This window comes from Orcinus orca, chromosome 16, assembly GCF_937001465.1.
Source record: "Orcinus orca chromosome 16, mOrcOrc1.1, whole genome shotgun sequence".
Lineage (NCBI taxonomy): Eukaryota > Metazoa > Chordata > Mammalia > Artiodactyla > Delphinidae > Orcinus > Orcinus orca.
Window position 1 is genome coordinate 30,847,567 of NC_064574.1, and position 17,022 is coordinate 30,864,588.

Genomic DNA, 17,022 nt, shown 5'->3' on the forward strand with positions numbered 1-17,022 from the left:
AACAAGAATTGTACCCCTTAAATGAATGCATTTAGTTTACCTGCCTTTCCTGTTGAATCCAGTTGAGATAATGTTATTTGTTTTAGGGAAAGTCTCTAATAGTGGTAATCTTTTAAGCCAGTTGTGACCACCTGCTTTCCTTTTCCTTCTCCCCAGCATGCAAGTGCAATGGGCACGCATCGCTGTGCAGTACCAACACGGGCAAGTGCTTCTGCACCACCAAGGGTGTCAAGGGGGACGAGTGCCAGCTGTGAGTACCACACTCCCGGGACTCCTGCCACAGGCCACACCTCATCAGGGAGGGCCGAGGGGCTGTGAAACTGCCTGAACCCCAAGAGCCACCCTTTTTTCTCTGGGCCTTGTTGCCGTGGGCTCTGAGGGATCCCCAAGTTGACTGATTTGAAATTTTGCCCTTTCTACTTCAGATAGGTGTAATTTAGTCACCCTTCATACTGGGAAGTTTGTCAGTTTAGCAGTAATTCCTTAATGGCTCTTTAAATCACAATTTTATGTTTGAGTGACACTGACAGTTCCTTGCTTGCTGACTTGGATTAGTCTTTTAACTTCAGTAACGACTTGATTTTTGTCATGTCAGGAGATTTTCCTAAAAGATAGAGTTAGAAGAGCTGGTATTCCAGGACAGTATTTTATTTGGCATTTTGGTTGTCTAATAGTAGAGAGGTCATCTTGCCTTTAACACACCCTCCCTGTTCTAGCATTTTCCTTGGTGAAGTATGTCAAACATGTTTCGGGGAAGAGTTTGGAGTTCCCATCCATGAGGATGCAAACAGCATCAGGCAGATGTGGGGATTCAGCCCTGGCTGTGCCTCCACTGAGTAGGGTGCTGTTGAGGCAAATCACTTAAAATGAGGTGTTAAGCCTCATTTTCCCCATCTATCAATAGTGAGGCTAGTGGTAATTGTTTTTAGTGTCCTGGTGAGTTGAAACAAGAGAGATTATTCCCCAGTTTCTCTCTCCCTCACCAGAAAACCTCATAAAATAAGCTCTAAATTTAATTTTTAAATCTAGGTTCCTTTAAATAGAAAAATGTAATAGAGCAAAATTAATCACCCCTGCCTTCAGTTAATGGTATACAACAAAGAAATGAAGTGTAGGTCTAGTGAAAGACTTTCTCTTTAGGAAATTTTAAATATAAACAAGTGCTGATAATCACTCTAGATAAAAAGACACAACATCCTTGTATTATTTATCTGGCAAAAGTACTTGACCCAAGCTTTCCCCTCCTTTCCTCACAGTTCATAGCTATTGTGCCTGCCTGAATCACTTTGTAAAGTGGGAGCCTGGGTTTTACTGATGTTCATAGATGATATTTATGAGGAAATTAATAATTCTTTTTTACTAGAACTTATTTTTTTCTCCAGACTGATGAACCATGTCCAAGGGTTGTTTTTGGTTTTTTATTTTTTAAGTGATTCTTGGTTTTTAGCCTTCTCTCACTTGTATTTAAAGAACAGGTTCAATTTATCCAGGAAAAGTGAAAAATGAATATATGAAAAATGTTTTTTTTTTTTTCAGTAACAGCTCTGATTTTATTGCAGTAATAAAAACAGACAGCTAGATGGCCCTAGGAGAAAAACACATGTAAGATAGCCGTTCTTCCACTTAGCCACCATTTACATCTTTTGGCATAATCTCTTCTAAACAGTTTGCCTTTGCCACAGTCTCATCCACACCCACACATTCCAAAATGGATAAAAACTTAATTACTTTATTAGCAACTAACCACAGGTAAGTCAATTTGAAAAATGTTTTAACTGCACTTGTAGAAGAATATTTAGTCCATACAAAAGTGAACATGTGTTTTTCGTGATAATAGGATCTAAATTTTATTTTATTTGAATTTATCTCATGTGCTTTGGCAAATGTTTATCAGTTGGTGGTGGTGTGAACTGCTGGACAGTCAGCATTGAAAATGAATGCAAAGTCTTGTTAGTCCATCTGATTTGAGTAACAGTGAAGAATGTAATTGTACTGACTCAAAAACTGGTAGTTTATATAAAAAGATCTACTTGATTTTAAAGTGAATGTTGATTCTGTTTTAAGTAACAACAGAAAATAATCTTCATTTTGTTTCCCCCTAGATGTGAAGTAGAAAATCGATACCAAGGAAACCCTCTCAAAGGAACATGTTACTGTAAGTGTTTTTGCAGTTCTCATTTGTCTAGAAGCAAAGTAGTTCAGTAAAACATTATTTTCTTTAACATGGTTTGAGAATGATAAGTGCTATAGGAATATAGTAACCACCCATAGAAGTGTCGCCTAATTTGATGTGTTACAGTCTATTAAATTTAATACATATGTAAACTATTTTAGGCTGCTTTAATTCTGGTTATGGTTTATATCAGTATGTCCATAGCAGATATCAGGGAAGAGTACAGAGATATACGTCTCTGGCTTTCCTAATTTATATTCTCTTGAAACCTTATTTCATTTGCCATTATGTGGTTGGGGTCATTGTATGTCATATTTTAGGATCGATCAAACACAGAATTCTTAAAATATAGTTGAAGTTATTCCCTCTGAAACTGATTTGTGTTAACCACCTCTCTAGGAACTAATATGTAAAATAAAATATCTAGTGACTAACTTACAGTGAACAGTAAATCTGGAAAGGTGACCAGGTCCTTATGGGTAAATGCATTTTCTTCCTGTAGGAGAATCCACATACTAGGTCAGATTATGGAACCAAAGGAAAATGAGCTAATGTTTTCACATTCTGTTATAATTATATACTGGCTTTTCTGGGTAAAATAATGTCCACTCAAAATTCATGTCCAGCTAGAACCTATAAATGTGTTTTTCTAGAAAAAAACAAGAGAAAAACTTCATGCCCTTGTATATGGGAAGGTTCTTAGATGTGATACGAAAAGCACAATTCATAAAAGAAAAACTCATTTATTGGGACTTATCAAAATTTAAAACTTGTGTTTTTAAAAAATACTGTTTAAAAAGTAAAAAACAAGGGACTTCCCTGGTGGTGCAGTGGTTAAGAATCTGCCTGCCAGTTCAGGGAACACGGGTTCAATCCTTGGTCTGGGAAGATCCCACATGCCATGGAGCAACTAAGCCCATGCGCCACTACTGAGCCTGTGCTCTAGAGCCCGCGAGCCACAACTGCTGAGCCTGCATGCCACAACTACTGAAGCCCACGCACCTAGAGCCCTTGCTCCACAACAAGAGAAGCCACCACAGTGAGAAGCCCACACACGGCAACGAAGAGTAGGCCCCACTCCACAACTAGAGAAAGCTCACGCGCAGCAATGAAGACCCAACGCAGCCAAAATTAAATAAATAAATTAATTTTAAAAAAAGTAAACAACCAGCTACAGACTAAGGAAAATGTTTACAAAGTGTATCTTTGATTAAGAGTTTATATTTAGAATATATAAAGAACTCTTACAACTGGATAAGGGGACAATTTCAGTTAAAAACAGACAAAGATTTGACTAGACATTTCACCAAAGAAGATAGACGAATTGCCAATAAGCACTTGAAGAAATGTGTAACATTATTAGACATTTGGGATATGTGTATTAAAACCACAATGAGGGGGCTTCCTTGGTGGCGCAGTGGTTGAGAGTCCGCCTGCCAGCGCAGGGGACACGGGTTCGAGCCCTGGTCCGGGAAGATCCCACATGCCGCGGAGCAACTAGGCCCATGCGCCACAACTGCTGAGCCTGCGCTCTGGAGCCCAACGAGCCACAACTACTGAGCCCGCGTGTCACAACTACTGAGGCCCGCGCTCCTGGAGCCCGTGCTCTGCAACGGGAGAGGCCACCGCAACGAGAGGCCCGTGCACTGCAACGGAGAGTGGCCCCCGCTCACTGCAACACGCACAGCCACGAAGACCCAATGCAGCCAAAAGTAAATAAATTAAATAAATTAAAAAAAACACACACAATGAGGGGGCTTTCCTGGTGGCGCAGCAGTTAAGAATCCACCTGCCAATGCAGGGGACACGGGTTCGAGCCCTCGTCCGGGAAGATCCTACATGCCGCTGAGCAGCTAAGGCCATGTGCCACAACTACTGAGCCTGTGCTCTAGAGCCCGTGAGCCACAACTACTGAGCTCACGCACCACAGCTACTGAAGCCCGCCTGCCTAGAGCCCGTGCTCTGCAACAAAAGAAGCCACTGCAATGAGAAGCCCATGCACCGCAACGAAGAGTAGCCCCCGCTAGCCACAACTAGAGAAAGCCCGCACGCAGCAACAAAGACCCAACGCAGCCAAAAAAAAAAACCAAACACACAGTGAGATACACCCCTAGAATGACTAGAATCAAAAGCCAATACAGTGGCTTAATAAAAGACAACTGGATTCTCATATATGCTTCTGCATTCAATCTGTTGCACTATGTCTCTTTGGTTAAAGTACACACAAAAAAAACCTGGCCCCACCAGACATATAGTTAGAAATGGATGGAGTGTTTTAATAACCTTTTCAGGTAACTGGGTATTATCCTTTGATACCGTATCAAAGCCAGGCAACTGGTCATATCTTAAAGGTTAGTTTAGGGCTTCCCTGGTGGCGCAGTGGTTGAGAGTCCGCCTGCCGATGCAGGGGACACGGGTTCGTGGCCCGGTCCGGGAAGATCCCACATGCCGCGGAGCGGCTGGGCCTGCGCGTCCAGAGCCTGTGCTCCACAACGGGAGAGGCCACAACAGTGAGAGGCCCACGTACAGCCAAAAAAAAAAAGGTTAGTTTATAATGTGAAACCTGAAACCATATCAATTAATTTTTTGTAATCTGGTACCTTATATTTCTCTATCTTGAAAAATAAAAGCCAATACCAAGTTTTAGCAATGATGTGGAGAAAGTGAAACCCTTTTAAATTTTTTGTGGGAATATAAAATGGTTTTCCACTTTGGAAAATCATTTGGCAGTTTTTTGAACAGTTAAAAATAAACTTACCAACAACTCCCCATTTCCCTCTTCCCCTACCCTGTAACAACCACCATTCTACTTTGTCTATATGAATTTGACTATTCTAGGTACTTCATATAAGTGGAAATATATAGTATTTGTCTTTTTGTGATCCATTTATTTCATTTAGCATAATGTCCTCAAGGTTCATTCATGTTGTAGCATGTGTCACAATTTCCTTTCTCTTTAAGACTGAGTGATATTCCATTGAATGTATATACCATATTTTGTTTATCCATTCGTCTGTTGATGGACACTTGGTTTGCTTCCACCATTGGGCTATGATCTCTTTGGCTGCTATGAACATGGTTGTACAAATAGCCCTTCAGGATCCTACTTTCAGTTCTTTTGGTATATACTCAGAAGTGGAATTGCTGGATCATTTGGTAATTCTATTTTAATTTTTTGAGGAACTGCCATACTGTTTTTCACAGCAGCTGCACCATTCCCACCAGCAGTGCACAAGGGTTCCAATTTCTCCACATCCTCACCAACACTTTTTTCAGTGGTAGCCATCCTACTACAGGTGATGTGTTATCTCATTGTGGTTTTGATTTGTATTTCCCTAATGATCATTGATGTTGAGCACCTTTTCATGTGCTTATTGGCCATTTGTATATCTTCTTTGGAGAACTATCTATTCAAGTCTTTGCCCATTTTTAAATCGGGTTGTTGAATTGTGCAGTACTTCTTAGAATTAAATTATACCATCTTTAGCCAGTAGGCTCTTTTTCAAGCTATGTTCTTTTGCTACATTACATTAGTCTTTGAATGCTTTCTTGCTTTCTAGAATAAGATAACTGAGGCACATATTCCTTGCCCCAAACCTGAAATCAACCATTTTTACTTGGAGTCTTGGTTTCTTTTATACCATTAATTTATAGCTTTGTATCCTTAAGCATAAATAGATGCTCAATTAATATTTCTAGGTAAGTTAGCTTGGAGCCTAAAATCTCAACCAGGGTGATGATACAAGGAGGTTTTGGTGGGTTAACTCAAACAAAATGACATTACCCACAGACTTAGCCAAAAGTGCTTTCCTGGCTGTTGAATGTTTATGAGAAAATCAATCTGTATCTCTAGAGACCTATTCTGTTTTGTTTTGTTTCAGTTGTTAAATACACATTTCTTTCTTTCCATAGATACTCTTCTTATTGACTATCAGTTCACCTTTAGCCTATCCCAGGAAGATGACCGCTATTACACAGCCATCAATTTTGTGGCTACACCTGATGAAGTAAGATTTAAAAGTCTTCTTACTTTGTTTTGAATTTGTGTGGAACTTTTTCTTGGTCACTATGGATAGAAGCACTGCCTTAGCAGCGGTCTCCAGAAGTGGAGTCCACAGGATGATGTTTAGAGGTACAGGAAAGAAATGTTAGAATCTACATTTATCTCCTTTGTATTTAAAAGGTAAGATTTACCATGTTGTTAAGATTTTTTTTTCTTTTTTTGCAGTATGCGGGCCTCTCACTATTATGGCCTCTCCTGTTGCAGAGCACAGGCTCCAGACGGGCAGGCTCAGCGGCCATGGCTCACGGGCCTAGCCGCTCCGCGGCATATGGGATCTTCCCGGACTGGGGCACAAACCCGTGTCCCCTGCATCGGCAGGCGGACTCTCAACCACTGCGCCACCAGGGAAGCCCCATGTTGTTAAGATTTACCATGATCTGATATACAGAGTGACACTGACTCCACACATACTTGGTTTGCCCATCAGCCCATCACAGCCCCATACAGGAAAGGAAAGGAGACTGCAAGGGGAACTTCCCTGTTAGGGGGGCAGTGTCAGAACCGAGATTTACTCTCTCAGAATGGAAATTAATACCAGTGATGCAAGACAGAGGTGACATTTATGCTCCTAGAATGAGTTCCTATCCTCATTAGGAGGTAAAAACAGTGAAGAAGTAAGCCAGAAATAATTGAAATTACTAAGGTAACTATTTGAAATGTATTTTTATATCTACTGTTGTTAATGGTAAACCCCAACCTGCCATAAGGTATTACCTAGAGGTAAAAGGGAGCCAACACAGTATGACATTTAAAAGTAAAGCATCTAGAATATGAAGACGCACCTATATGATTTCTTCAGTGAAATATAAAGTCATTTAATACCTACTCTGGTACATAATGAAATTTTACTAAACCTAATGGTAAATTATTTAGGGGCCTCCTTGGAGGTTTCTTATTTCTCATCAACATACACAAAGCCATTTACCATTACAAAAATACAATGAATGGGGCTTCCCTGATGGCGCAGTGGTTGAGAGTCCGCCTGCCAATGCAGGGGACACGGGTTCGTGTCCCGGTCTGGGAAGATCCTACATGCCGCGGAGCGGCTGGGCCTATGAGCCATGGCTGCTGAGCCTGCGCATCCGGAGCCTGTGCTCCGCAACGGGAGAGGCCACAACAGTGAGAGGCCCGCATACCGCAAAAAAACAAAACAAAACAAAAATTACAATAAATGTAACAAATAATACATGGAAAACAATATGATAATAAGCCAAAGTGCATTCCTTTGATAACAGATGTTATCAACAAGCACTGCTAAATTTAAGAAATAAATAACTCAGTAGTAAAATGAAGTCCAGTGTGGGATATTCACAATTAAATGAAAGTAAGATTTGTTTTTTGTATTCCACTTCAATGATAAAATTAAGAAGAGATGTACTAGAGAAGATACATTCTCATGAGTGAATAGCTTTTTAAGTAAAAATAATAAATGACTTTCAATGAAAATGTTTTGTGGAAAAATTGTGTTGGTATATCATTTCAGTGGCTGTACTGACCAGAATTTTTTTTTAATTTTTTAGGATAAGGCTATAGCAAAAGTACCACACATGAAATTTATTTACTGCCTTGTTTCTCTTATGACAGAATATTTAATAGTTACACAATGTATGTGTCCTGTCTTTTACAAAAGCATCAAGATTTCAAGGTTATTAATCCTTTCCAGGGAAAGAAGTAATTGCTAGTAATGTGCTACCAGCAAACATTAAAAAATAGGGAATTCCCTGGCGGTCCAGTGTTTAGGACTCCATGCTTCCACTGCAGGGGGCACGGGTTCGATCCTTGATCAGGGAACTAAGATCCCACGTGCCGTGACGCAGCTCAATAAATAAATAAACACTTGAGCTGTCCCTTTAAGAGGATGGTGAGGCCTTATCAATAAATGAGAAGGTAACTGCTTTATGAGAGAAACTTCTGGTTTGGAGATCACGTTTTGGAAATAGCTGTTTGGAAATGCTTCTATTGTTGTAATTTTTGTGCTGTAAAAACTATCAAAAGAATGCTCTTTAAAATCTTAATTTTCTAACCTGTTTTAAAAATCTTTCAATGTGAAGAATTTCAGCAGAATTGGATTCAAAAATATAAAATGCAACATCTGACTCATTTGGAAAAACAATTTTTTGACCCCAAGAAAGAGATTTATTAGCCAAATTTCAGGGAAAACTAAAAATTAGTATCATGATTTACCCAACACTACTGACAGTGCTCTTCTTCCAGCTGGCCCAACACATTCCTCAGAGATACCTTTTTCAGTCATTAAAACCGAGAGTCACAATAAATTAAACTAGCTCTTCAAACTGCTGTATCTCTAAGTGGTATACAAAGTTTTCAAAGGTAATAAGACATATTCTGTCATATTTCTCTTGAAATAATATTTTTAGTGAGAGAAAAATGTTCTTAATCATGGATGAAGACAATTTAAAGTTTTTAAATTTAGTTTATTTCAGCTTTATGTGCTATTCCTTAAAAACCACTTCCATTGGGCTTCCCTGGTGGTGCAGTGGTTGAGAGTCCACCTGCCAATGCAGGGGTTTGTGCCCCGGTCCGGGAAGATCCCACATGCCGCAGAGTGGCTGGGCCCATGAGCCATGGCCGCTGAGCCTGCGCGTCCGGAGCCTGTGCTCCATGATGGGAGAGGCCACAACAGTAAGAGGCCCGTGTACTGCAAACAAACAAACAAACAAACAAAAAAAAAACCACTTCCATTTTGGAGAACTTTACACTGTATATAATCTATGGGTTCAGAAGTACATAGGTTTGATTTATAAGTTAATATAAATTAAGACACTTGACCAAGTGTTTTACTCTTCAGACATTTGGACAGGGCTGCCCAGAGGATCCTTAAGAGGCTGATTCCCTAACATAGGTCACGGGATGTAGGTCACTGTGCTCTGGTGAGGGTCTTTTTAAAAGATACTTTTTCATGGAGTTAGGCATTTGATAAAGCATTAAATCCCATATACTTTTTTTTTAATTCAACTAATTTATTTATTTGGTTGCACTGGGTCTTGGTTATGGCAGGCAGGCTCCTTAGTTGTGGCATGAGAACTCTTAGTTGCGGCATGCATGTAGGATCTAGTTCCCTGACCAGGGATCAAACACGGGGCCCCTGCATTGGGAGCACAAAGTCTTAACCAGTGTGCCACCAGGGAAGTCCCTAAATCCCATATACTTTTATGGGAGGGAAATGAAATTTGTTTGGGGTATATTGCTTATGTTAAGGTTAGAAATTTTGCTGTTCTATAAGCATGAGTTTCTCTTAAGACATTAAAGTATCTTTTTGTAATTAAGAAAGTTGAGAGTAGTAAAATTTAACTACTGCTTTCTTTTAAAATCAGGAAACTGTTACAGTAATTCATTTTCTAATTATTTGTACATCTCATTAGCAAAATAGGGATTTGGACATGTTCATCAATGCCTCCAAAAACTTCAACCTCAACATCACCTGGGCTGCCAGCTTCTCAGGTAAAGACATACCTAGAGAAGACCTTCCGAGTGGAGATAATTGATTGAGAAAGAGTTGAGAAAAGGGGCTCTGGAGACAGACAGATGGGTTTGAAACCCACTTTTGCCACTTATTAGCTGGAAGACCTTGAGCAAGTTTCTAAAATCTATCTCTAGACCCTTAGGGTTATTCATCTTAAAGAGAAGGTAATAATACTTATACTGTAGATTAAATTTGGCTATACCTGTCAGTGCCTGCCATGGTATCAAGATCAGTACATGCTCACGACCCCTGCCCTACTACCACCATTAATACCATTGCTGCAGCCTCTGCTGTGGTGCTGCCATCATCATCTCCATCCATGCTTCAGAAGTGAAAAATGCAATTGACTCAGTTTCAAGAAAAGGAAACATTTTTAATAGAATGAGATTTTAGTAGGTACAGGGGAAAATGTACTTTGGGAATTAAATAAAACTCTAAGAGCACAGCTTTTGCTGTCTTGTTTATCTTACAGTGATTTACTAAAGATCCTCTGAGCAGAAAATCTAAAGAAAGAAAGGGTGGCCCTGATGTAGTGGTTAAGAATGTAGCTCAGCAGACCTAGATTTGAATTCTCCCTGTTACTTGTTTTCTGAGCTAGTTTCCGCAGGTATGAAATGGGATAATAAAAACAGCCGTGTAGAATGTTCTGAGAATTAAATGAGATAATAAATGAAGTACTCAGTGTAAGTGCTAGAAACATGGGATATTCTCATCAAATGGTAATTATGTTTCATCATCATTATTACTATCACAATACTGTTTTTTGGTCAAAACACAATCAGTTAGACTGAAACAAAATAAAAACATTACTTTGCACATCACTTTGTGTTCATCATATCTTAAAAGATTGTGTAGAATTCAGAAAAGGTTCAGAAACTTGCAGTGAGGAGAGGTCTTTAAGAAAAAGTCTGAATTATCAAAGCCTTTGTTTGGAGAAAGGTGGCATCCCTGAGTATGTGATTGATTTACAATGACAGTCTCAATTAGGACCAGCCAATCTGGCTTCAGTCACAGGATTTAACTCAGACATGGGAAAAGCCTATTTCATGAATCTTTATAAACACTAGAATTCCTGGCTGAGGGACAATGTGGAATGTTGAAGGACTGCCTGGGAATAGGATAGGTTTATATCAGATTGGGGGGATTTAGAGTCAGTTGTAGCTGGTAGCAGAAGGGACTGAGTGACCCCTAGAGCTCCTTCCTCCCTGCTGCTGTTGAGACTTGCGGTCACGGCTAGTTAAAAAGTGAGGGCTGAATCCGTGTCCCTGGTATGGGGGATCTAGAGCACTGCCAAACAGCTTTAAGGGGGCAGTGCAAAGCAAGTGAAGTGTTGTGGGCAGAATGAATGCCATTGCTTGTTAATAGGATTCTAGTGGTATCTGGATTTTCAAAGCCACATGTAGCCTGTTTCTGTGGGAGGAGTTGTAGGGGATCCTGGTAAAGTCATCTGGGTTAAGGGCATAGGCTTGTGTATCAGCCCTCCCAGCTTCAAATCCCAACTCTACTTCCTGGCTATGTGACCTGAGCCAAGTTACTTATTTTTCCTGAACCTGAGTTTTCTGATGTGTAAATGAGGATAATAGTTGTCACAATTAAATGAGATCGAGCTCTTAAAGGCCGTTTCTGGAACATAGTGTTTAATAAATGCTATTATCATTATTATTAGTGAGGGCAGATTCGGTCCCCTAAAAAGTCTCTTTATTTCATTCTTTTCTTCCTAACAGCTGGAACCCAGGCTGGAGAAGAGATGCCTGTTGTTTCAAAAACAAACATTAAGGAGTACAAAGATAGTTTCTCTAATGAGAAGTTTGATTTTCGCAACCACCCAAATATCACTTTCTTTGTTTATGTCAGTAATTTCACCTGGCCCATCAAAATTCAGGTAAGAAGTGCTTTTTAGTCTCATACTTGCAAAGATGGTGAAATGTCTGTAGTGAAACTAAATTCACTAATCTGTAACTTGCGGTAAACGAAATGTACAATATTAATATTGTTTTGCCTTTGTAATATCTGTGGTAAAGGAGTGCTGAGCACATACCATAAAAGAAGATTGTAGTGGGGCTGCCTTAAATCACTTATGAAGGAAATTTATAAGCACTTTTTAAATAAATTTATTTTTATTTATTTATTTTTGGCTGAGTTGGGTATTTGTTGCTGCACACGGGCTTTCTCTAGTTGCAGCGAGCGGGGGCTACTCTTCGTTGCGGTGCTTCTCACTGAAGTGGCTTCTCGTTCCGGGGCACAGGGTCTAGGTGCGTGGGCTTCAGTAATTGTGGCACGTGGGCTCAGTAGTTGTGGCTTGTGGGCTCTAGAGCACAGGCTCAGTAGTTGTGGCTCATGTAGTTGTTGCTCCGCGGCATGTGGGATCTTCCTGGACCAGGGATCGAACCCGTGTCCCCTGCTTTGGCAGGTGGATTCTTAACCACTGTGCCACCAGGGAAGTCCCTGTAAGCACTTTTGAAAGCAAGTGATATATAACAGATTTGGTAATTACAACTGTATTTATTTCTTCATTAAGGACTTGTCACTAAAAAGCCTGTAGAGCTACACAAAGAGCTTCAATTCTGGAATGAGTAAGGTGCATATAAATGAAGCAAACACACATAACCAGTGAAAGCTGGCGTATGGAAAGTGCCATATGAGAAGATCCCCAAAATGCTATCAGGTCTTAAAGGAGCATAGGATGGAGGGTAATGGGGACACAGTGGAGGACAGTATAAGGTCACCTTAAGGGTTTAGGCCTTATAGTCAGACAGATGCAGGTTTGAGCCCTAGCTTGCTCTTGTACAATTCCTGTAGCCTCTCCATGACTCAGATTCTTTGTACATGTGACCTGAAAGGGTAGGTCTAAGGGTTCATGTTGCCTGCTGCAGCCACTGCTGCTATCAACCTGCCCCTTTTCTCTGTTCCCAGGGGACCAGTGCACTCCCTCTTATCCAGGCTTGACCCATGGCCCCATTTATGCTCTTTATAATCATCTGCCACTATGTCTTTGAGGCCTTGCCTCAGTACTTTCTGCTTTAACCCCCTTCATTTTGGGTAAAGGTGTGGAGTTCCGGGAAGGGTGGACTTTTGTTTATTTGTTTAATTTAATTTATTTTTTATACAGCAGGTTCTTATTAGTTATCTATTTTATACATATTAGTGTATATATGTCAATCCCAATCTCCCAATTCATCCCACCACCACCACCACCCTTTTCCCCCCCTTGGTGTCCATACGTTTGTTCTCTACATCTGTGTCTAAGGGTGGACTTAGGAACGACTGGTTCACCTTTAGCCGTGGAAACGTGGTCACTAGACTGGGGCTCTGGCTGCTTGCCAACTTTCAGTAGTGTGATCAAGTGAAGCAAGTCGCTACTGATCATTTGGGATGGGCTTGAAATCTTGTTCTGGTGGGTATGTGTTCATGCCTTGGGACTGTAACTAAAGAACAGTCAGTCACTCTTTTCCTTTCTGGAATGTGGAGGACAGGCTCTGTGTTGTATTTTTTTCTCACCACCCTCTTTTTCTATTTAGATGGTCCACAGATTTGTTTATCCTCTAATCTGCTTCTTCCTTTGTTCTTGCACACTCTCTGCTTCCCTTCCCAGCTAGCCTTCTTGTACGCATTGACCACACTCCCTGTTTGTTTCCTCTTATCCATTCACCCATCAGCCTGCAACAGTCTACCTTCCTCCTTCACCACATCCTGAAGCTGACTGCCACGGTGGACTCCAGTGACTGAATTCTTTAGTCCCCTTCTCCTTCTCATTGCATGATTTGAGTCAGCATCTTTCCTGCCTTCCTGGTCCTTTCCCTGATTCTCTGGCCTGTCTTTTTAAGGAATCTTCTTCCTTAAACACTGAGGTTGTCTGAGATTCAGGCCATGGTTCTCCTCTGTCTTTATCCCACTTGTAAGACTTATTGTACTACTTCTGTACTTTTGATTCTCAGTACTCTGTCTTCAGCCCTGCTTACACTTGAACTCCAGACCAGTGTTCTTAGTTGCTGCCTAGGCATCTCTACCTGGACATTCACAGGCTCCCTGTACTCAGGGAGTTAGTTATTCTTGTGATCTTAGCCCCAAACCCTCTGCTTCCTTTCTAGTGAATGGCACCACCATTTGTCCTATTGCATAAGCCAGGACCCTGGAAATTATTTGCATTCCTGGAATAAACCTGACTTGGCATGATATATGATTTTTTACTTTATCTGTTGCTGGACTCAGTTTCTAATATATTGGTTAGAATTTTGTATCTATCTCATGAGTGAGAAAGTCCGGTAATTTTCCTTTCCTGTCTTTGTTATGGTTTTTATATCAAAGTTAAACTAACCTTTATTTATAAATTGAGGAGTTATCTCTCTTTCTCACTTCTGAAAGACGTTATATAAGATTAGAATTATATGAATATATGAACCTTGCATACTTGATAGATCCCTGTTGTAAAATCATTTGATTCTGGTGTTTTATTTGTGGAGTTTTCTTTTCTTTTTTAATTGCTGATTCAACTTCTTTAATAGTTACGGGATGTTTTGGATATTCTCTCTCTGTTTGCATTACTTAAGATAATTTTTTCTAGATGTTAATTTATTTCATATGTTTTCAAATGCATTGACACAAAGTTGTTCACACTGTCCTCTTTTCTAATCTTGGCAGCATCTGTGCTTAAGTGTATTGAATCATATACTTAAAAATGGTTAAAATGGTAAATTTTATCTTAATATATATTTGCCCCAATTTTTTAAACTTTAAAAAAACAGACCAGAGGGCAGACAGCAAAAGCAAGAAGAACTACAATCCTGCAGCCTGTGGAACAAAAACCACATTCACAGAAAGATAGACAAGATGAAAAGGCAGAGGGCTATGTACCAGATGAAGGAACAAGATAAAACCCCAGAAAAACAACTAAATGAAATGGAGATAGGCAACCTTCAAGAAAATGAATTCAGAATAATGATAGTGAAGATGATCCAGGACCTCGGAAAAAGAATGGAGGCAAAGATCGAGAAGATGCAAGAAATGTTTAACAAAGACCTAAAAAAATTAAAGAACAAACAAACAGAGATGAACAATACAATAACTGAAATGAAAACTAGACTAGAAGGAATCAATAGCAGAATAACTGAGGCAGAAGAACAGATAAGTGACCTGGAAGACAGAATGGTGGAATTCACTGCTGCAGAACAAAATAAAGAAAAAAGAATGAAAAGGAATGAAGACAGCCTAAGAGACCTCTGGGACAACATTAAACTCAACAACATTCACATTATAGGGGTGCCAGAAGGAAAAGAGAGAGAGAAAGGACCAGAGAAAATATTTGAAGAGATTATAGTTGAAACCTTCCTTAACATGGGAAAGGAAATAGCCACCCAAGTCCAGGAAGCGCAACGAGTCCCATACAGGATAAACCCAAGGAGAAACACACCGAGACACGCAGTAATCAAATTGACAAAAATTAAAGACAGAGAAATTATTGAAAGCAGCAAGGGAAAAACAACAAATAACATACAACGGAACTCCCATAAGATTAACAGCTGATTTCTCAGCAGAAACTCTACAAGCCAGAAGAGACTGGCATATATACTTAAAGTGATGAAAGGGAAGAACCTACAACCAAGATTACTCTACCCAGCAAGGATCTCATTCAGATTCGATGGAGAAATCAAAAGCTTTAAAGACAAGCAAAAGCTAAGAGAATTCAGCACTACCAAACGAGCTCTACAACAAATGCTAAAGGAACTTCTCTAAGTGGGAAACACAAGAGAAGAAAAGGACCTACAAAAACAAACCCAACGCAATTAAGAAAATGGTAATAGGAACATACATATTGATAATTACCTTAAACGTGAATGGATTAGATGCTCCAACCAAAAGACACAGCCTTGCTGAATGGATACAAAAGCAAGACCCATATATATGCTGTCTACAAGAGACCCACTTCAGACCTAGGGACACATACAGACTGAAAGTGAGGGGATGGAAAAAGATATTCCATGCCAATGGAAATCAAAAGAAAGCTGGAGTAGCAATACTCATATCAGATAAAATAGACTTTAAATTAACGAATGTTACAAGACACAAGGAAGGACACTACATAATGATCAAGGGATCAATCCAAGAAGAAGATATAACAATTATAAATATATATGCACCCAGCATAGGAGCACCTCAATACATAAGGCAACTGCTAACAGCTGTAAAAGAGGAAATGGACAGTAACGCAATAATAGTGGGGGACTTTAACACCTCACTTACACAAATGGACAGATCATCCAAAATGAAAATAAATAAACAGAAGCTTTAAATGACACAATAGACCAGATAGATTTAATTGATATTTATAGGACATTCCATCCAAAAACAACAGATTACATTTTCTTCTCAAGTGCACACGGAACATTCTCCAGGGTAGATCATATCTTGGGTCACAAATCAAGCCTCAGTAAATTTAAGAAAATTGAAATCATATCAAGCATCTTTTCTGACCACAACACTATGAGATTAGAAATGAATTACAGGGGAAAAAAACGTAAAAAACACAAACACATGGAGGCTAAACACTACGTTACTAAATAACCACGAGATCACTGAAGAAATCAAACAGGAAGTCAAAAACTACCTAGAGACAAATGACAATGAAAGCACGACAATCCAAAACCTATGGGATGCAGCAAAAGCAGTTCTAAGAGGGAAGTTTATAGCTATACAAGCCAACCTCAAGAAACAAGAAAAATCTCAAATAAACAATCTAGCCTTACACCTAAAGGAACTAGAGAAAGAAGAACAAACAAAACCCAAAGTTAGCAGAAGGAAAGAAATCATAAAGATCAGAGCAGAAATAAATGAAATGGAAAGAAAGAAAACAATAGCAAAGATCAATAAAACTAAAAGCTGGTTCTTTGAGAAGATAAACAAAATTGATAAACCATTAGCAAGACTCATCAAGAAAAAGAGGGAGAGGACTCAGATCAGTAAAATTAGAAATGAAAAAGGAGAAGTTACAACAGACACGCAGAAATACAAAGCATCCTAAGAGACTACTGCCAGCAGCTCTATGCCAATAAAATGGACAACCTGGAATAAATAGACAAATTCTTAGAAAGGTATAACCTTCCAAGACTGAAGCAGGAAGAAATAGAAAATATGAACAGACCAATCACAAGTAATGAAATTGAAACTGTGATAAAAAATTTTCCAACAAACAGAAGTCCCGGACCGGATGGCTTCACAGGTGAATTCTATCAAACATTAAGAGAAGAGCTAAAACCCATCCTTCTCAAACTCTTCCAAAAAATTGCAGAGGAAGGAACACTCCCAAAC

The 17,022-nt window shown here is 39.6% G+C and overlaps 1 protein-coding gene across 3 annotated transcripts in view; it reads left to right on the forward strand.

Moving 5' to 3' along the window:
• The window catches only part of ATRN (attractin), a 175,848-nt gene that overhangs the window by 103,658 nt on the left and 55,168 nt on the right, over window positions 1-17,022 (forward strand). For all 3 annotated transcript variants that reach the window (XM_033415733.2, XM_049698757.1, XM_004285303.3), the window contains exons 20-24: window positions 157-250; window positions 2,103-2,155; window positions 6,086-6,180; window positions 9,620-9,698; window positions 11,445-11,602. In XM_033415733.2, the coding sequence (XP_033271624.1) occupies window positions 157-250; window positions 2,103-2,155; window positions 6,086-6,180; window positions 9,620-9,698; window positions 11,445-11,602 (479 nt within the window). The remainder of the gene's footprint in view (window positions 1-156; window positions 251-2,102; window positions 2,156-6,085; window positions 6,181-9,619; window positions 9,699-11,444; window positions 11,603-17,022) is intronic.